The sequence below is a fragment of the Myzus persicae genome, unplaced genomic scaffold (assembly GCF_001856785.1).
Source record: "Myzus persicae strain clone G006 unplaced genomic scaffold, MPER_G0061.0, whole genome shotgun sequence".
Taxonomy (NCBI): domain Eukaryota; kingdom Metazoa; phylum Arthropoda; class Insecta; order Hemiptera; family Aphididae; genus Myzus; species Myzus persicae.
Genome location: NW_019104193.1, coordinates 87046 through 109967, shown reverse-complemented (window position 1 = coordinate 109967; position 22922 = coordinate 87046). Strand labels below are relative to the sequence as shown.

Genomic DNA, 22922 nt, shown 5'->3' with positions numbered 1-22922 from the left:
GGTGGTGGGAGGGTTGTCCGGATAGGGGTATATATCGCAGCGATTACGGATTTGTCGTCACCCCCGGGGTACATGATGGATCGATGACATGCGGATGATGAGTGAGCTCACACACACTCGCGTCACGACCTGCAGAGGCTCTCTCCCGGTTGCACTTCGCCGGCCATCCGATGCTAATATCCCGACAAACATCCATCATCGGTTTTCCATTTAAGATTATATACCTACCATTTTTATTTTTTTTCCTCCCCATATCCTTTCCCCGGGGTTTTTTCTTTTCTTCGAGATATTGCCTTCGCGATGGGATACACGCAGGACGAAGGATGGACCGGCGGCGGAGAGGGTATTTTTCTCGTGGTCCCGTCCGATTGAATTCAGTGATGCTGGCGGTGGTGGTGGGGTGGTCTTTTCTACGGGTCATTTATTTCATGACCCGTCCAACAATATTCGACCTCCCCTACCCGCATTCATTCCTACCGACCATGACGTGAGCCCGATTTTATTCGTGTCATCCGACCAGACCGTTTTTCGCGGCCGTGGTGACAGTGGTGGACCGAGATGGAGGGGAGATGGAGGGAGGGGTTTTCGAGAAATTCCGTCACATCCGTAAATAATACGCACAGGATCTATGTATAGAGATTGGAAATCTAATTTATCGACGGACCTATCCTGTAGGACGCGATTACCAACTTTATATTATGTACTGTATACAATATATAATATATTATATGGATGGGTTGAACGCAAAAAAAAACATTGTACATAGTCACATTTTTATTTCGGTTCAAAACTTTGTCTATGAGTAAAATATTGCTTGTTTATTTTATACATTTATCAATAATTACGATTTCTGGTATACAATAATCAGTAACATAATAAAAACACAAGTATGATAGTAATAAAGATATAATTATAACATACATAAATTACCAAAAATAAAAATTTATCTTAATGAATAATAATTATTTTCATATTTTTACTAATTTATTATATTTCGTTTGTTTTAATAACACTTCGTCTGTTAATTGCTATTTAGATTTTTAACACTGATAACAATTTTGAATACCTAAACATAGATTTTGAGTTGCATATAATTATATTAAATTTATTATCTGCTGTACTTATATTTTAATCTGATAAATGTTAAATCGTGGGTCGAAGTAAAAACTAGAAATTCTCGTATTTCAATAGAAGTATAGATAATAATTGGTTTTAAAAATAATGATTTGGGCATCCGTTAGTCGTTACAGAGTGCCAGTGAAACTATGTACGTATACCTAGCCTAACCTAACTTATTGAAGTCGAAAGTTTAATTTTTTTTTTCATTACCTAGGTCCTAGGATCTCGCTTTGCTCAGCTCTAGTAATTAATAAGAATAAAGGACATATTGAAAAACTAATATATAAAATATAAGTCGTATATACCTATAGGCCGTGGTATTTCATTTAGTCATACGCTTTGAGCCGACGTTTGTCCGTAGTCAAACAGTTTCTTTTTGTTTTGTATTTATTTTATTTTTTCAGTAGTCAGCGAAATTGCTCAAGTATCCGTTTTATTGTCATCCCGCATTTCTACGCTTTAAGTGGTCTCCAGGTATCCGGCTGGTTTTGTTTCTTTCCGACGGACCGTCTAAATATTAAAGCGATCTTCCACCAGAGAGATTTCAAAGCTAAATCCACGCTGACCTTATAGTAAACCTACTGGCTCGTATAATGTAATACATATATATATACATTTTAAATTATTATTCATATGTTTACTCAATCTATATGTACAACATATAAAATATACAATAAGCGTATGAGGATTCGAATGATTTTGTATCGAAGAGTGGAAAACAGTGGTACATAATATAAGCGACTGTTTTTTTTCTGCAGATTGCGTGTGCAAATAAGAGTGCCGAGTTCGGTTTGTAACGTTTAGTAACGAGCATTAGTAATGAGATGGAGGGTCTTAGATTCGCGGTTTATGAAGTAAAGCAGTAGTGGCCGAACGTCCTAACCCCAATGTACGGCCAAAACACGCGTCGCTATACTACTCCTATATAGTTCATTATTATTATTATTATTATTATTTTTATATTACAATAAAACGATAATGGTCTGTGAACCCCACACATGCAGAATTTTTTTTTATTATATTATTCAATTCCACCGTGAATGCATAATAATAGAAAAATAAGAATAATAATAATAATAATAATATCATACAAATATAATATAAGCATATGCGCCTGCCGCACAATCTCGGTGACATACGACCTATTATTATGGTAAAGATGCCGGATAAAAATAAAACATAAAAAATGTAAAGACGATAGCGGTCCATATGTCGGAGTGCTGCAGAAAATATCGGATTCGCAAACGCTCAGACACTGCGCGATCGCTCGTTCGTATTGCTGCAGATGATATCATCGCGTTTTATACAACGCGTGCAGACCGTTATGTAGGATAAAATATTGATGTCTCCATTATATTATCGGTCGTGTGTCGAACCATTGTCCGGCATCGTGGATTAAAGGCCTTACACTTTTCTCTTTATTTCTATCTGTGTGTGTGTGTGTGTATAATAAAGAAAACGTATAAAATATATTATATAATATATATATTACTTTTTTTTATTTTTATTTTTTTTACACAGATACGGTCTTCCTTTTTTTCACAGTATACGTGTCGTACTGCAGCGCGCAGGAGGCGCATGACTGTGTCCTTTCTAGATCGGCCACAGATATCCTTGTGTCCTCCTCCCCTTGACAGTTCAGGTAATAATAAACGCTCGTGGATCGCTATCGAAGACTAATCTGATCCTAAGGGTGTTTTTAGTCGCCAGCAAATGCACTCCAAACACACAATAATGTGCGTCAGCAACATTTTTCACGGTTCTCGAGAGACGACCATCAAACCCCTCAGTCCTCTCTAAAATTTTTTTTTTTTATTGAATTTAAGTACGAAATTGGAAAATCAGTATTCGGTATCATTATTTGTAAATGTTTATGCGGCTGAAATGGCTGTTATCGGAATTTCAGAATAACTACAGTATATACTATCAGTATAGTGTATTGTATATTATACTCTTAATCTATTCATAAAATATACGGGACAGGCGCCTATAATGTATAGATGTTTCTGTGTAACATTTCAGAGTGAATTGTACGCTGCAGACTATTTATTTTACCAACAACAAAAATATGCACTTTAATGGATTAAAAATGAATAGTTAAAAGCCCGTTTGTGAAATATTATTTTAAAATAATCAATTACCGATATTGTGTTTTAATGTACATTTGTTTGTTCATCTGTTTATTTTGCATTCTTTATGGTCTCACGGACTATGGTAATGGGTGTTTAGCTATATACAACTGAATTGTATTTAATATATATTTAATATTACTGTCGTTAATATATTACTATTGTAATTTAATTAAATTACTATCAATAATGTCTTCTAGTCCCTCGACTTTTTTCGATTTAACCATAAATTGACATTCACAAAAAATGTTAATATTAGAAGGATTTTTTCGAACGATAATTGTTGGAACAAAAAACATCATAATAGGTTTTATATAGGTACAAGTGATTAACACCAATAATATAATAATATGTTGTCGAACAATAAAGTTATAATACATGCTAGAATAATATTATATCAAGTATGAATCGAAACACCGAATGAATACTGAACAATAATTTACAATATGATCATCTTATCGCAGCAAAACAATTATTATTATTAAAGTCAATATTAACAATTATGAGGAATGTCTGGTTAGTGGTTTCGTATTGTTCATCGGATTCAAACGTTAGAATAATAATTACAAGATCAGCACGTATTGTGCAGAACGAATAATAATAGTACCTCTAATAATATTAATAGATTTACAATCATTTATTTTTGATAATTTACTTATTTATAATTTATTAACGAGCCCTTTTGCGACAATTTAATATTTGAATTGCAATGATAATGCAATATTCATCCAATGAACCTGTTTAATGGTAATGAAACAAATACAAAATACATCGCATTGGCTAGATTGGTAAAATATAATAAAATAATTAATAGTCTAGTAAAGGCCTAGTTAGCCAACCGCCTTACCCACACTCTCATATTTTCTTGTTTTTATATTTTTGTTTTGTTTTTGCTGTGTGTGTGCTTTTACAAACGTTTTCCAAATCACGTCCGTTGCTTTTTTTACCGTCCTTTTGAATACCCTCACCTTCAATGCGCCGCAGGTCAAATCTTTCTCCCCTCCCCCCACCCCAGACCAAAGCGCATTGGCCAGCAGACACACGCACACACACACACACACACACTTGGGATTTGATTTTTGATTTTCCATCTTATACACAGCGGTGAAACATTGTCAGCAAGCATTGGCCATTGTTGCCACTGCCCCTATCCCCCTCCCCACACACACACACACACACACAACACCACCCCGCCGAGCCGGGCCACCCCGCCCGGACCGTTTCACTTGTCTCTTCACCCTTCTGCCGCTGTATAGTTGCAGTGTCGTACTGTACGGCTACAAAACGGGAGACGGTTTTTACGAGTGGCAACAAGAGGGAGGGGGACCCGCGCGCACTCTCGCGCACCGCTCGTCGTATTATTATTATTATTATTATTACTGACGTTCTCACCGCCGAAACCAGTGCCGCCGCCGCCGCCGCCGCTCGTCGTCCCGGCGCCGTATCCACTATCCAGTCAGTTAGTTTAACGTCGCCCTGCCGCGCACACCATCCGTCCGTGTTCGTCGTGCCCACTCGCCGTCGTGGTTTACGCGTCCGAAATCATTTTCGTTTCGTGTTTTTATTTTTCTGATTTTTCATTTGTTACACCTCTCGAATAATACCGTTCGAACAATCGCGCCGTTTACGTTTCGTCAAAAATATTAATACAATATTATCATCGTCGCGTGCGTATCGTGCTATGTTCACTGTTACCGTAATAATTGATCCGAACCACCGTGATTGATGAAAAGCATGATACTTGGATATCCACCGTATGGTAAGCCACCGACGCCTTTGGTGTTGTTGTATTTAAAAAAAAAATCACCGTCGTTTTTACTCGTAATCGATTTCTTTCCAACAATCTCTGTTGTAAATCCGTTTTATTCGCCCATCGTCGACCGGCGCGTGAATTTGTTATATTATAGTTTTGTCAAGTCGAAGTGCCCTGTATACTTCGTGTGAGTGATACTGTTGAGATTTGCAAGCTGAGAACTAGGGTCAATATTTATACGTTACCTTTTTTTTTGGAACACATCAATAAGAAACTCGGAGGCATAAAATGTCATGCCATATAGATGTGTGAGATTTATATCAATTTTGAATGTACAATATTATACATACATGCATTTCTATCAACGATTGCCCGACGGGACGTAAAATCGAGTTATAGATAAAATCGAGCTCCAGGGATTTAAATCCCTGGCTTCATTAAATCAGAAAGGGGAGAAAAAGTCGTAAGTTGGAAAATCTAATTCATATAATATTTCAATTGAAACTGCGATTTAAATATTTTATATAATATTCCTAATCTCAGTTCGAAAATAAAATTCTATAATAAGTTTAAAAAATGTTTGACATTCCATAGGTACCTTTATCTGTATATAATTTAACTATTTTAATTTATGATATGATAAAACAATATTTTTTAATGAGGTTTTTATTTCGTTTGTTTAGACTTTGTAGTTTGTCACATTAGTCATTATTGATACGTCCTAACCTTAGGAACAATTGGTCTGAGCACACACATCTATCATAATAAAAAATAACAATAATGCATAACATAATACATAACTTAATAATCACCAAATTATTAGTTCAAGTTCCGTTAGGTATTCGACGTGAGAAACGTTCTAGTATAATATGTGTATTGATACAAGCATAGGTAGTGTACAAAAAATGGAATCAAAGAATAAACATTGAATGAGTGTGTGTGTACTGTGTATGTGGAGTCGTGCGTTTCGAGGTAGACCTAAACGGGAAGAGCCATTAATTGACCGCATTGTACGGTTGACTGTAAATCATCTAACAATAAAAACAAAATAAAAACCATTACGCTTAGCAGGGTGAAAGAAAAAAAACAACACATCGTAATATTATTATTTTCTAAATCTGAAGTTAAGGTATAGCAGGTACGATAATGCCTATACAAACGAAAGCCATCGCCAACGATTACGATCGCCGCATGTCTGCGAGCTGGAGTAGGATTTTACCGGAGATTGACGGCTCCGATCAAAGGATGTGTTATTTATTTTGGTTTATTTTTTTCTACGATCGAAACACCCTGTATGTAAAAAAAAATAAAAATAAAGCTAGTATGTGTACAGCATGTGAAGAATGTGGTTTTCGGCAGGGCGCAGGCGGGGGAGTATTTAATAATATTTTCGACCTGACAATGGGTGCCCCGGAGCTTCGGATGATACTGATATTTTTGTATTCTTTTGTTTTACAGGTAAGTGTTCAGATTAACAAGCGCATTGTCTGTGCTATAATGCAATATACAAACACGTCGTAACACAATGGTGACCGATAAGATGAGATGGCCGGCGACACTGGTCGACGACCGAGTGTCAGCCCGTCAAACATTGTTACGTCCGTCACCGCCGTAAAATACGACGACGACGATGGTCACAGCTGATCGGCTGATGACTCCCGGGCGAAAACTAATGGAAGACAATGGACCGTGTGCATAATAATAATAATAATAATAATAATAATTATTATTATTATTATTTTTATTATTGTCAGTATCATTGCTAACAGGGACGTGAGGGTACCGTGGGAAATCTGTGAACGGACAATGGCCGGCTGTCAATTAAAAAAAAAAAAAGCAACGAAATTTCTCGCAAAGCACAGTAGTAGTAATATAATATCGGAGTCGTAGGAATAGTAGTAGATGTACGTAGTAGTAGTTGGATTTAAATTTTCGTGCAAGGTCGAATTCTATATTCAGAGATATTTGTAAAGCGCCGATGGCCAATCCGGTTTTGAACTTTGTGCTACACAACCATATGGTTTGCATCAAGACATCGTGAGATTTCGCCTAATGTACGTTTCTCGCTAAATCTTACAGTTTATCGTAGGTAAGAGTAAAAATACATATTATGTATACACAATTTCCGTGTTAAAATATTCGGATTTATTTTTGTACGGTTTTATTTCCGCCCAAACTAGTTCGTTGGAGATAAATAATATAGATACATAATAGTATAGAGTTACACACTTTATTTAAGTTATCGTAATAGGCCAAGCTCACTATAAATTATAATAATATTCTTTCTAACGATTAACATAATAATAATAATATGAATAAATGTAAAAATATTATAACAATTAATACGCAATATCGACAATGAACACGCTGCCGGCGGTTATTCTAAAAATACAAATATTAATTAAGGAATATTTGTTGGAAACTTATTTTAGTACGGCTGCAAACGGGTAGCATGATATATTTTCTTTATACCTATTGTATTGGCAGCGAAACTACAATTTTCATTTGTAATAATTCAAGCGAAAAAATTACAATGATTTTCAATTATTTCGGGCATTCGTAAGAATGGTAATAGGTACTGTAAAAGGACAATCGTTTAAAAAGTGATAACGGTTGATCGAATATCATTAGATTTTAAATCCGATTAGAAATGGCCAATACGTGTTGAAGAACGAGGGTTGTAATCCTACTCAAACTATTCTTACACGGCGAAGACTGAGCGTAAGCCCAAAATATTTCTTAAAATATCCAGGTAGGCAGGCGTTTGATCTTTTTTTTCCTCGCCAACCATAAGAAATTGTAAAAATATCCGTAAAAATGCCCTACCCGACGGTACATTGTGCTCACTGTCAAATCCGACGAACCTTGTAAGTATCTACATGATATTATTGCCATTCGAACGTGTTCCGTGTCATTTTTATCGTTTTGCATGTTATGATTGAAATATGGGCAAAATTAATTATGGAGGTAACGCGGTCTCGAGGGATATACTAAATATCAAAACCAAGCGTATAATTCAATTAGCCAAATTTTGTACTTTATCAATAATGTTCGCATTATTCATAACGCAATTATAGTTCATTCGGAAACGGTATACCATATAAATATAATAATACTCGGCTGATAAACACAGTATTTTCTGGCGAGTATTTCCCTACAGGAAAAAAAAAACTCCAAATATAATAATATAACAATAATATTGTACTGCTGTTTTCGCAGACCATCCTAAGCCGTTCAAATATCACGTTTATTGTTTTCACTGGATAATAATATTTATTATTGGTCGTAGGAAAATACACGCTAAATACGCCCAGTCTCCTATTATAATAGTGAGCGAGTGCAATATTTTTTTCGTTTTCGTCTCTCTCTCTCTCGTCCGTGCAATACAATACGAATACCGCGGATATTTTTACGATGCCGACATTAAAAAACAATACATAATAATATTTTCCCTGCGTACGTGCCCGTTCGGTTCAACCACGATTTATGGTCGTTTATACCATATAATAATAATAATAATAATAATAATAATATTATAGTGTCGTATTCCGTTTTAAACACCCGGTCGCCTGCCAATCGTTTCAGTTCAATTGCTTCGGAATGCTGCTCATCCGCATAGTGTGTACGCAGCTCGAGGGCAAACGGCGCGTATCGTATGGGTTGATTTTTTCCGTATCTCCCCCGCCCCGTCGTCGTCAACCCCCCGAAAAGGGTTTTCGATCTGCATACGGATTTTTTTTTCGTTTCGTTTTGTTTTGGCAAATTATACCTCCGGGGAGGCGCGCAGGTATATCGTTCCGTACGTGGTGGCATATATGGTGTTTTTATTTTTATCTGTCCACGGTAATTACACGCTGTCTGCTTGAAACCAGACATCCAGATACGGTTGGCCGCGGAAACAAAGCTAATTCGTTAGCCGAATCCCTTCGGCGGCGCGTTGTGTATTAAAATCATTATTATTATTATTTATAGCACTAAATGTACGCGTTGAGGAGGGGGGAGGGGGCAGGGGCAAACATTACCGGGATTAGTGAGTACGTGCGTGGAAAGAGGGGTTATATGGTTACACACTACTCCGGCGGAAAGGAAAAAAAACCGACTTGTATTTAATGGCACTTAATGTCGTGCAGCTGTAGTTCCGATTAAACGAGAGAAATATATATTATATTCTTACATACCGCGACGCACGTGAACGCGTATCTGTTGGTATATTATGTATGGTTGATTGATTGATATTCGAAACGGTGACTACCGGTGTCCAACACATGGCTGTTGTGTGTGTTTTATTTCGTCTTACCGGTGGTAAAAACAATGATATAACGTCTGTAGTTGTACCACGCTGTTATTGTGTGTTATTATTATTTTAAATCATCAAAGCCACCGATTTGTATCGAGATGATTGAGATCCAAGGCCGCTCGACAATGGATCATAAATTTCTCTTCGGCCGAAAACATGATATTTTAATTATTTTATCCGTAGGTACCTACACGGTCTTATGTATTATATCAAACACAATATATACCCGAGGAACAGAACATACCAATATTATAATAGTGGAAAGGTCGCGTCTTACTGATAATCAACAACGAAAGAATTATTTACAACAGACCTTAGACGGTAAACATTTAAATATTGCGCGAGTTGTTTTAACATGCTACAAAAGTATTTCCTACACTTGGTTTTAGTAACTTTTCGTCGACATCTAGTGTAATATATTATACCAACATGGTTAGCTTATTGTATACTTAGGTCGTTTGGTTAATATTAATGTGTACAAGTTTTAAAAATTAATTTTGTTCCATAACTACGTAATCGTGTAAAATGACATAATAATATTAATAACTCATGTCAGATTTATCATGTATATATTTATATAAATACCTGCAAAGTAATCTTTTCAGACATTTTTTATTTTTTTCAAGTCGTGTGATAATTTATTGTTTGTTTCATAGAATTAAAATATAATAATACTAAACGATCATATTCGAATTATAATGTACGATAGTAAATATTTTTTACACTCCGTTTAGTGAAATTACTGAGGTTGAAAAACTCGTTAGTCGTTACCAAAACGTTTGTATACGTATTCATTAGAGCAACCGCGGAGGTTGTAAATGACTCATTTCACGTCAACCCCCCCCCCCCCAAACGTTGGTGATCATCAAGAGTACACGAAACCATCCACAGAATAAAACGTTTCGCGTTTTCAGATAGATTTGCAGCAGTTACCCATATTTCAATTTAACAACATAATGGATTGTGCGTTACAGCCACAGAACGCACACAATATTACAAGATTGAACGAATTAAAACAAGTGTAGCGAATTAAACCTAATACCCACCTCTCAACATATACCGTAACCGTGTACTTAGGTGACTATAATATTATTATTGTTATCCTGTCCAGTTAATTTTTCCCCGTTTAGTTGTCTGCAATCAGAGCAGTACAGTAAACCGATAGAATTTTTCAACCTGCGGTTTTCGAGTTTATAATATATTATATATAAATCAGGTTTACTCGAAACGACCATATGGTCTCTTATAGCTCGTACGGATTCTTCCGTCTATTAAATTCTTTATTGTCGTATCTCGGACATCGATACATGCGCTATAGCTTCGCAACGAGTATAGGTACATGATTTTTTTTTTTCGTTATAGAAAAAAAATATATATCTCATACCACCCTTTTTTTTCTTCTATAAGGTTAAACAAACAATGTAGATTTGAAAAAAAAAATGTTTCACATTGTTACCTAAGGTATTATTAATTTTTCACCGCGTTGTTTTTTTCGCTGCTCGCGTACACGTTATTGTTGTTCCAGTTTTGTAATTCGAGAATTATCTCAACGGGACGCCCGGGCCAATTCCCCTTTCGAATCTGCATTGTGCCCATTGTTCCACATTCGGCAACATCAACAAAACAATATAATATAACCGGCTCCATCTGGAAGCCTTTGCGCGCCGGCTAATAATAAAATATTAAGGGGCCGTGCATTATGCACGAGCGTCGTTTGAGGAATTCGATTTGTGCAGTACGGTTTCTCGGCGTGGCAGTGTGCGGGTTGCAAAAGGCGCGAGTGATTGCAATGATTCATAAAAATGTCGGGTTTGCCGATGGAACGAGCCACTTATTCAGACGCGATTCGGACGGTCGTCGGAGAGGCGTGAACCATTGTAGAACCCACCGTAATGTATTACAGCGTATGCACACACGCGCGACGTGTGTGAGTTGCATTGTATTATATTATGTTTTCTTCTGTCCGAACGTTGTAACGGGGCGAAGCTGTCGATTATTCGCGACCAGCGAGACGAATCGTGATGAGACACCTGGAAAATTAGCCATAAATACCCGACGAGGGTGAATGGATAATAATATAATGCTGCAAGAGCTCTTCTGGACGGCGGCGACCGCGCAACGGCCGTGTTTCGGAGTCAGTTTCGTACACATATTTTCCGCGGCGATGTGCGCCTCCTCGTAGGTGCCTATACGTAAGGATATTATAACTGGCCATTATTATAATGGCCGTCGCGTATGTGTACATACCGACCGGGTAATTAATTTTATTTTAAACTCTCGGCCATTGTTCGGGTGCACTTGACTCGCGGGTCGAGTTTTTGAGAACCCTCGTCGGTACGTACCACGGGGGTTAGCGTGGATGTTCGGGGTGAGGGGGGGGGGGTTAACGCGGCGGCAACAGCTGTTCAAGATGTCGAGTGATCTTGCGGGGACAATGTGCGATTGTCGATGCGATTAAACGCCGCCTCTTTAGAGGTTCTTGTTCGTCTCGTCTCGTATTTTATTTTATTTTTATTTTTTTTTTTTGTTGATTTAGCTGCACACATATTTAACCGTTCGTGTGGAATATAATAATAATAATATCCTCCAGTCCCTTTGGTTTTTATCCGCGTGTGTTATTTTAACGCCTCCGCCGCCAACCGCTGTCGCGTCGCACCGCTCACATATCCAATATGCCATAAATATATTTATATATATATATATATAGATACGTTTATGCGTGGTGCGAATTGCTATCGATCCGGCGGCGGGTATATTATTACAGTGTAGTTATATATATGTACACCTAATATCCGTTCCGGTTTGACGGACCACAGCTGACAACGGATACTGGCAACATCCGGTCGACGCGTGATAACAGTGCCGGAGATTACACGCCTACGCGTTATTACGATATTATATTATTATCATTATTATTATTATTAAGTACTGCTCCGTTCCATAAACGCAATATCCATTTCAAAACTATAAGAGTACGGCACCTGGCCCTCCGCATTGTCGTCCCCCCATTTCTCTTTACACGTTTAATCCCAGTTTAAAGAAAAATCAAACGCGATGCATTATATATATTATATACGTATGTCTTGTAATACGCTAATAATATGTTGTACGCGCCGTATAATATAACATCAGCTGCCCTCGGGTATACCTACCTATATGTATATACATTTCGTACTAATGTATCGGATTTCAGAGAGATGTGCCGAAGTCTAAGGTTTTTTTATAATAATAATGTAATTGTACAAAGTATATTATATAGGTACACAAGTTGTATACGCGCATAAATATAATAAAAAAAATCTTTTTAGACAAATTGTTACGACGTATTTTTTTAAGAGGAGCGCATTGCCTGCGTATATTGTTATAATAATATACGATTGGCGCGTTTGGAGGGAACGTCCCACGTTGTACCCGAGACGAGCAAGGGTTGGTATAAAATATATTGCATTATATACCAGACCCGTATAGGTAGTATATTAATACCCACTATCGATGGCAGATAAAACTTGGCAGTCGAAAACGGTCCTAGATAATATAACGTAGTGCGACGTATCGACGCGGAAGTATGCGACTGTATTGAAAATGCGTTTCTAGTGTACCTAACTCACGTTGCAAAAATAATATAAGCTATCCCGGGAAAACGGTTTTTTTTTTATAAAAAAAATACACAATATTACACGGAGAAGGATCCTATTCTGTTATTTTCCCCTTTCCGAGCTGGCGTGAAAAATGTCCTAAGCAAAACTAATGGATGCACGTTTTCGATAAATTGTCCCATTGAGCGCTTACAGCAGATGTTTATCCGGTCGGCGGGCGACGGTGGACTTTCGCAACACGCTGCGATGTATCTTCACACTTTTACTGGGGAAAAACCGTCATATTCTATTCAAAAAACATATTTTCATCTCGTCTTGCAGCGAAGGTTCGGAACAGCCGAAGTAGTAATAATATAATGCTTACCCTAACTTATCTCGGGCCGTCCGTAATAATGTGATCACTGTGTCTTTGTAGTTTTGTAGTGAAAAAAAAAGAAGTGCCCCACTCATTTTACTCTCAATTTTGAAATACACACATCGAAGCATATAGGTATTTAATAATAAGTAATTTAGATTGAAGAATTTTCGCTTCATTTTGATAATGAGCAAAACCTCACAGGACCGACGGGTTATAATTTTATACCGGAATGTCAAACGTCTTGATAAACAACACAAAAACAATAATTTATAAACTGGGCAGAGGCACGTTGTTTTACCTGTAAAGGTGTCAAAGATTGATAAAAAAAAATACGAGGACCTACTCTGTAGTCTGTTTATTATATCAAAATAAAATATATAAGTACAATCATTATGAACACGAATAGGTACACAATGTAGGTACTCCGGTGCTAGTGTTATATAGAGTTGTTGTTAATATTACACTTTTTTTTAGTGTGCAAACGGTAAACGGTTAATTGTACCGTGTTCAATATCTTACCTTAATGTATTTTTTCTTCTACCTGCTCTTTGACAAATGAAAACCCATTACTTTTTTAAGAGTGGGGAAAAAAAAATAATTTATAATAAAATACGTACGCTCACTAGACGGGCGAAAACAACCGAACAAAAGGAGTTTTTTAAAATAACACGGCATAGGTATATAATAATGTAGTTTTGTAATATTGTTTCTCGGTAACCATATGTCGCCGCATGCCCAGGTACCTGTGGTGGTCCGCCAGGATCGTTAACTCGTTCCACACCCTTTCCGACCTGGCAAGATTAAAACCCTAGTGTTAGTGCGTATGTAACAGATTGGAAATTCATCTTTAAAAACCCTTTTTCACACTTTTTCTTACCCGCACCCATATGCCTTACCAATATTACGCCGGGCAACAGATGACGGCGAGACTTTAGCTGGCACTCGATACCGGACTGTTAATCGATGTCCCTCCTCAGCACACCTGTTTGGTCATATACGTTAAAAATATATCAAAGCGCTTTTGTACCATACACCTACGACCTAAACACATTGTAAGATAATACAATTCAATTTCCAATTTTTTCATCGTGACAGCGAGGAAATGTTCTTGAAAGTCGTACCTATCTATAAGTGTGAATACCAAGTAAATTATTATGCGTATAAAACAATTAAAGTAATTAAAATACAACAACGTGTATTTAATTTTTATGAATAGTTCGTTAAGAAATTAAACGTTACAAAATATAGGTGGTATAAAATTATGTCTATATCTGATTTTTAAAACCATTTGTACAATTTGTTCTTTGTAACATTTTTATAGCTTATATTGTGAAGTGAAAACAAAATTACTACTATAATATGAACTGTAGTAAAATAGTTAATGGCGTTTGTCCTATTTTATAGCGATAACAACATTATGTTATGAAATGTCAACCACTGATAAGGGCATCAAGGCTAACCCGGAAATAATATAAATTTGATAGTGAAATGTTATGCAGCAATAATTTTCTCGATTAATTTTTATTTTAACATAATATTTAGAGTTTGATATCAAATGATTCCAAATTGCCGGATGTTGTGCAATTTAAATATCACACATTTGTAACCTCCATATTATGTATGTTTTTAAGAGCTCACGATAACACAGCAAAAAAAATGTATATCCTGGTTGTTTTTGGCAAGTATCACGACTAATTGGACGTTGTCTCTACTAGCTGCTTGCCTCAAGAGTGTGCGCAATTAATTATCTCAATTATAACAGACAAATGCGACGCTTCTGTGCCGGGAACAATTAGGAGTTTTCGGGGATGAAGGTGGCAGGTAAGAAACTGAAACAAGGCTGAAAGTTCGTTTAATCATTACCAAAACGCCCGTGAGAAAGTTTCCGAGCTTCTCCCCCCCCCGCCCTTTATACCATGTACCTACCTATTTCGTTGCCGTGTGAACTTTTTGATAAATAGCTTTACGTCCGAACGATATTCGAATCGTTTAAGTCTTTTTAAACCGACTTACTTCCCTGCTACACCAGTACACGCACCGGCTCCGGAGATGATAGTCCGATATTATAATAAAATTGCAATTAAAGTTTCGCGCCGGCGTTGGATATATATTATATATATATATGTATATATGTATGTATGTATGTATGTGTATAGGTATATACTTGGTCGCGTTCGCGGTGTATGACGTGTGCGTTTTCTCTCACAATTAGTCGGGCGCACCGGTGGCACGCTATTCAGTGTGTGTGGCCGGGTGAGGACACTACTGCAAAAGTTCTGCCGCCGTTATATACCTTCCGTGCACCATGCCGGCGAGGATAGAGTTCGCCGAGTTGACAGAAAACCACCGCCTCCTTTGAGTTTATCCGGACCCGGGGATTTTCCGACCAATTAAAGTTGCAACCTAATTACTACTACTATATACCCTTTAAGGCGGATGCGCGTGTGTGTGTGCAGTACAAGTTTATGCGCGTACATTACATTATGTGTATATATATATAATATATATATGTATGTATATATATTATACGGCGCCGAGTCGTACGCGGAGAAAGCGTGTGCGCGACGGCGGGTGGGCTCGTGGGGTACGTATGGTGTACATGTACGGTGTTGTTGGCGGGGTCTTTTGGAAATGATTTATCAGCACAGACGCCGAGGATATTATGAATCCGACCGGAAACGCGCTTAGACCGGCGAAACATCCGGTCCGATGAATTAAGTATAAGAGCTCTCTGCAGCTACTATTATGGCCTGCGTATTATAATTCACTCCGCGGGGCGATATCAAACCGAGCTCTAATGAATATTGAATTGTATTTATTCTCGATCGCGGTGGGTTTTGCGAGTTTCCGTGCTGGCACGCACCGATCGCAATCGGTGTTAAACATATTATTTCACGGCTAATTAAATTCTCAAACCGCCACGTTTTATCATTATCACTTATCATTATCGCCGTCATCATCGTCATCTCATTAATTCTTTAACGAAACGGCAGGCTAATGCTATTACACTGCTACCTACTACACCTTACACCTATAATGCCGCCGTCGTGTGTTGGTGCTAAAGTGCTAAAGTGTGTATTGGTCGTATAATACCCGTGAGCTTTAAAGCGTGTACCGTCTTTTGTTGACTTTTTTGTGTTGTTATCGACCACGTTAGTATATTGTGATTTTCTAATACCTATTATAGTCTATACCCATATTTTCCGGAAACGCCCGCCACGTGTCGGTTTTGTTGTCCGTCGAATGTCGTCGAGATGGAGAATATTTTGCATGTTATTGTACCGAATAATCGTACACAATCGCCTAATTAAATCCGCAGTGCTCCGTGGTCCTCCACCCCCGGGGAGGTGAATAGTCTCGGCGGACACACCGAGTTGGCGTAAGATTTATGGCGTTCCGCGGTATCTGCTCGGTCGATAAGCCGGCCATGCGCGACGGGCACGTCGTGCGCTGGAGGGTTGGGGAGGGGCGCCGGGAAAACCATTGTCGTTGGGCATACACAAAAATGTAATTTGGAAAAGCCGTTAATGTCAAACGCCCGAGCAACGGCACATAAATATCACTTCTTATACGGCGAGTTGTGTTCAGGGGAACGGCACTCTGCAGCGGCATGTCGAGCGGGGTCATTTTTCGGGGCGCTTGAAATAAAGATGATGCCAAAATATGAATTACGAGTTTTCATTAAACGCCATTTGGACGGTGGTCATAAAAATGGCCAATTGACTGTGCTCCAACAACGATCCGGAGGCGTTATAAATACCTGCCCGAACACTGCAAGGCCACCTGTGAAATATTATTCAAGTTTGTTCATTGACGCGTCCGATGCGCCCGTTTCCGTACATTATTATGTTATTATTTTGTTTTTAAAAATTCAATACTTTTAATTTAAACATCGCCAATAGCTATAACCGTATTACATTACCGAAATAATCGTGTATAAATAGCACCTGTATCTGCTAAATCATAATATCAATACACACAACACTGGTAAGCAATGCGTTATTTTTATTCTTGTACGTCATTCCCGTATTCTCACGGGTTAATGTTTCGATGTTGAAAATTATATTATGATTCAGGTAATACTATGATAATATCTTAAATTTTGTTGTAATCATTAAGTCAGATTGTAATTAAACACGACTAAAAAATCACTGGTTTCGGTTGAATTAAATTATTGCGAAGAATCATCATATTATATAATTTATTATATGTTTATTTGGATAGATTATGTTACAATTATCAGTCTTATTAAAATACGTAATTTAACAATGATTCAAACATTATTTTTTAAAATTCAGATAACAATATTGTACAATATTACAACAGTTATCTTATACAGTACATAAATATAGTTACTGTATTTAAGTACATCATTAGATTCATTTTATGTAGGTACATTGATTAATGGATTTACTGGATTATCGCATATTCCATTACAAACAATTCTGTGAGCTATACTTAATATAACAATACAAATATGTATTTAATCCTATACAATTAAACAACGTCCAAACATTTATCTGTATCATAATCATGTTTTGGTGTCGATAAGGCGTAAAATGTGGGAAAGTAGCATAAATATTCGTCCGACTGTATGCGCAATTATTGTAAATGTAAACACGTCCATTAAGACCTAGTTATGTGGTAGAGTTTTAAATAGTTAAGAATTTTTCGATCTGGAGATATTATGTGTGTCCCTTCGTTTTGTGCTACGCAACTACTTCAATTGTATTATATCCCCTTTTGTTAACCAAGCCAATAAACATACGAAAGCATCTCGATTTGTGTCAATTTGTCCCGAACCTTGGACCCTCTTGGGACACATTCGCCCATAAATCTAGAAGAATCTGACTTGTCTGTGTGTCTAAGATTATATTTTAACAAATTGATTTCAATGGGACCCTGCAGAACTTTTCGAAATATGGTCGACATAAACATGTGGCATGTTTTGTAAGCTAATACCTACTGACTTCAGAACATTGAAAAGACAGATAGGTAAAGTATGAAAAAAAAAAATCGGCATAATTATTTTGTTCGTACGGAGTATTAAATTTAACATACTATAGTGCATGAATAAGTTTGTAAGGCCGGATTTGCCACCCGTTTTAACATCCCTTCCACCGTAGTCGTGTTTCATAAATGTCACAGTAACAAACTTTTTCCGCGTCCTGGGAACAAAACTTCCAGAGAACACGTTGTTCGTTGCGTGCAATACTACTATATAATATACCCGATATATATACTATATAGTATATAAGCTATCGAGAAGCTGCGAAATCCGTTTAGCGAACGTTAAGCTGACAAGCCGGCGTAGGGCGTATTCGGTTACTAATGAAATTCTAGCAAAATAAAATAAATACAAAAAAAAAAGGGAAAAAATAAAAAGTCCATCCCAGGGGTTCCGCCGACTATGTATGTATACATATATATATATATATGCACGGAATCGAATGTCCCGCAGACCTAATTGTGTGCTGAGCAAGCGGTAGAGGAGACGACGGACGGGAGGGGCTTAACGAACCGCCCGGACCACGATGTTCTGTAACATTACAATCCAGAGGGAGACCGTGTCGTAATTAAAGGCTTCGATGGCCAGGTCGAGGCGGTGGGAAGGGGTGGGTGGCGAATTCAATGCGACTTTGTTCGCCCTGTAATTGTAGTTAGCCGAAGTTCCAGGGAACGACCCCGCTGTAGCAACAGCACCCTCCGCACGTCATCGTGTACATCCGATACAACCCCACCGCGCCCGTCCACCGTGACCATAATATTTCACCAAACCCATGTACGCAGGTTGTACAGATACACGCGCAAGGCAATAATTGGGTCCATTCATCACCAAATGATTTCACACCACTTGCCGTCCGCCCGGATAACCGGACACGGACGGACGTTTCCCGTCCTAATCTGCATCGACTTGCCCACACTCGGCATTCCGCCAGGACCATTTAACCACTTCGCGCACTTGTGTGATCGGCGGGATAGTGTTGTATATAATCATTATAGGCTTCGGCGGTAGGTACCTGCTGCGAGTCATTTCAGTATTTCACTCGTATTAAACCGAGAGGTATTTCAGTTCGACCCCCGCCCACGTGATGCTGACGTCGTGCTGCAGTTGTTGTGCTTGAGCACCATATTGCCCAATGACCATCAACGAGCGTTGAGTTTTTAACGTTTTTTATTTCGTTATTATTTTTACCATAGTAAACAGTGTCGTTCTGAAAACACATTTTTCGGTAAAACAATCGTTACGTTATAATATGTTGGCCAATGATACATTATTATCATAATATCAATAACCTGCAGCTTATGCGTACCGTGATTTACCACTTTTCGATATACAAAAATTAACATTTTACATTTTAATGAGGTGTTTTGATCACTATTTTTTAATTACATTTTTATCTTACTACTTTGAGCACGTCACTTATCTATTATTCTTTATGTTACACGCCATTCCTTTAAAGGTATATATTTATTTAGACTTATCAATCTAACTCCGTTTAATAATCGTTTTACTCCAATGTGCAATCTACTTCCATCAAGCGTAACTTGGCCGGGCAAAACGATTTCCCGTATAAATTGCTAGCGAACGTATTACGTATAATGTGGGATATGTAATACAAGCGAACACTTTTCCACTTTATTCTCGATAATTTTCTTCTCGGAAATTACACGAAATAACGTTTCCCCCGAAGGTTGAATATACGCTATAGTTATAATATTATGAAGCGAGCAATGAATGCAAATTTTTAACTGTAGTTCAAAGATTCTTATCAACAGCATGAACCGGTGGCGCAGTATTATAATAACATTCTGCTAATAACGTTACCCGATCGTTTTTCCCGCAAACTGGGAAAGACGTCCCCTCTCCACGCCAGACCACCAGACTGCCACTAACATTGTGGATATACTATTAAGAAAAATTCGTTGGCGTTTCCCATGTAAACGATTATTATGAGAGAGTAGAGTACGGAAAGAACGAGTGGAGGTTTAATGGCGTCAGCTATGCTACGGAGCGTTCCACGGTTAATATGTAGTTTAATAAAAGGTCTCTCTGACTCTCTCTCTCTCTCTCTCTATCTATCTGTCTTTCCCATTCTCTCTCACCATCCATGTCGCTCACATACACTCGTTTCCTATCCCTTAATAGCCGCCATAATATTATCTGAGTTTGACATAAATGCTATTCAGCCTGGCTGTCGTCCAAAAGTCCTCGTGGGTCTCTGGTTGCCGAGAAAGAGGAAAACGAATTAATCGAGGGGTGAGGTGGTGTGTTTATATCGAGCTATATAATATATACACATATATATTATTATATCGCGGGAATTGCCAAAAAAACGAACAAAAACAAAACCAAAACCTAAAGCTATCCTCGAAATGTCGATTTTTCTTGATTCACGTATTTTGAAAATACCTACTGTTGTTTGTTAGGTACTACCTTGTTTTTCTTTAAATATTTTATACTGTTGTATTGTTTTTGTTCAAATCCAGAATTTTCTCGAACTGTGTTTTTATGTTCTATTATCTACTATTATATAATTTCTGTGGTACAAAGTATAGTACAAAAACAGAACTACCGATAACCATTCTGTGGTCTCCTATACTCCGTTTATTCACTTTAGATTAGATTTGTCAGCTATAATTTCGAATGAAATATTTTCAACACTTTTCCATTATTTGCATAATGATCACAATTTTTTTTTATATGATTTCATTAAGTTTTTCACTCAAAAAGACTGAACAAGTTATGTCAACTTTAATTTTAACACGATCAGCATAGAGGGACTCTTTCGCTGGAATTCGGTATGCGTTGAATAATGAATAAATTATTACACATACAATTATACAATATACATGTACATATGTGTTCATAATATTCGGCAATGTTGGCCGTATATTTGACACGCTTGTGGCCTAACCATGGCCGGCGAGGTTTTTAATTACTTCAAATTCTCAGTGCCCCTCGGTGCTCGTTTAACCGACACGAAATAACCGTTTTCGTTAATTGCGTGCTTGCTGCCGGAGCACTGCACCAGTATATAACACAATATATAATATAATATACCGTCCCTAGGTTTTGCTTCCCCCCTCCTACCACCAAAGAAGAGCCACCCGCTTGTCGCGATTACGTGTTAAACAAGTTCTGAACGAAAAATGTATTTATAGCGTTGGCGTGTTAATATTAACGATTGTTTGCCGAAGATCGTAATGATAATGATAATATTATGTAGGTAAGCGCGGGCTAGGGTGAAGTAGTATAAAGGACTTTTAAAAACAATTTCAAACACGACAACCGAGAACCTGGTACGATCGGATAGCGTGTAATTCGACCCGGGGATTGAGTATTATCGAACTAACGAGGTGTTTATTTGTTTCAATTTGCTGCTTTTATCCACGATGGCGGGGCGCCGCATTTCGAACGAAACAGCTAGGAATTAGGTTAATATAAGAGCTATTTCAATATCGAGTTGATAATATACCACCATAATATACCTATGTTCTTACTACCTACTTAATATATATGAACTCAAATCAGACGTATAATAATAATCGCGTAGTACTCGTGTGTCATATTATTGTGGAAACGTGCATGGAATACGTTCGCCAGTCCAAATAATAGTCGTGTTGCACACTGCAGCGGGCAAATCACCCACGCCCTGGACTAGGTATACGACTGATTTCTAGTGTTGCAATGGAATGGAAAAGGGTCGAATTAAACTTAAAAAAAAAAACGGTCGTCCCACGGTCGTAGCGGATGTCGTAATTTTTAAATTAAAATTAATAAAATTATCGTAGAACTGTTTCGGCTTGACGTGGGATTCGATTAAAAAGTACGCTCCTAATCCGATTTCCACCATGGCGCGTGGTGCGACCTTTCGCGGTACGGCCCGCTGCAGAGGTTTTGCGGGAAACGAGTGAAACATTTTCAGAGGTGAAATGATTAATACCCCTTGTCCAGCGGCGACTATTATTACACATAATTCGGTACGCCGTACAGCTGCTGTGGTGGTGGCAGTGGCAGTGACATAATTAACAGGTCCGGCTCGGAATGGCCGTCAGACAGACTCTCTCTCACTATATATATATATATATAATGTAATATAATGTACAGTGCACACACACACACACACACACACACACACACACGCACAGACGTATCCCGACAAATGTGCAACTCTCCACCCCCGCCGGCCGTTTGACTTTACCCTTAAGAGTGGTGGTGGTGGTGGTGGTGGTCGAGGCGATTTGAACTGTGCGCGCGGCGACGAGGGGGTGGCGGCAGCCGTTTAATCCGGCATTAATCCTGCGTGGTGAGACTGCCCTGTGGTCGAGAAAATCGTCAGACGCCCGGGTCAGGAATGTCGCCGAATTAATCTTGTGGCAGTGTGAATTGGTCCGGGACAGCGGTGAGACCGCCCGAGACGTGCAGTTTTAGGTTCGGGACTTTGAGACAACGTCGTGTTTAATTTATCGTATCTAATAATAATAATAATATTGTTGTAGGTGGTGGAAAATTCAAACTGCCATGTAAAATACAATATACCTGCACGTGACGCCGACAGCGTCTTAATTATAATATGTACATAATATTATCATGGTTTCGACGTATTGATGCGCCGAGCACGAAATAAACTCTAAATATCCATCGACTTATTGTTTTTTTTTATCT

At 38.0% G+C, this 22922-nt stretch overlaps 1 protein-coding gene across 4 annotated transcripts in view; it reads left to right on the top strand.

The window, feature by feature from the left end:
- The first annotated feature begins 4701 nt into the window (after positions 1 to 4701).
- LOC111039816 (teneurin-m) overlaps positions 4702 to 22922 on the top strand; it is a 69599-nt gene continuing 51378 nt past the window's right edge. For 3 of the 4 annotated variants that reach the window (XM_022323454.1, XM_022323453.1, XM_022323451.1), the window contains exon 1: positions 4702 to 5007. In XM_022323454.1, the coding sequence (XP_022179146.1) occupies positions 4974 to 5007 (34 nt within the window). In that variant the 5' untranslated portion in view covers positions 4702 to 4973. Of the gene's footprint in view, positions 5008 to 15045; positions 15074 to 22922 lie in introns of those variants that run through there. The other variant, XM_022323452.1, reaches the window with a different exon arrangement.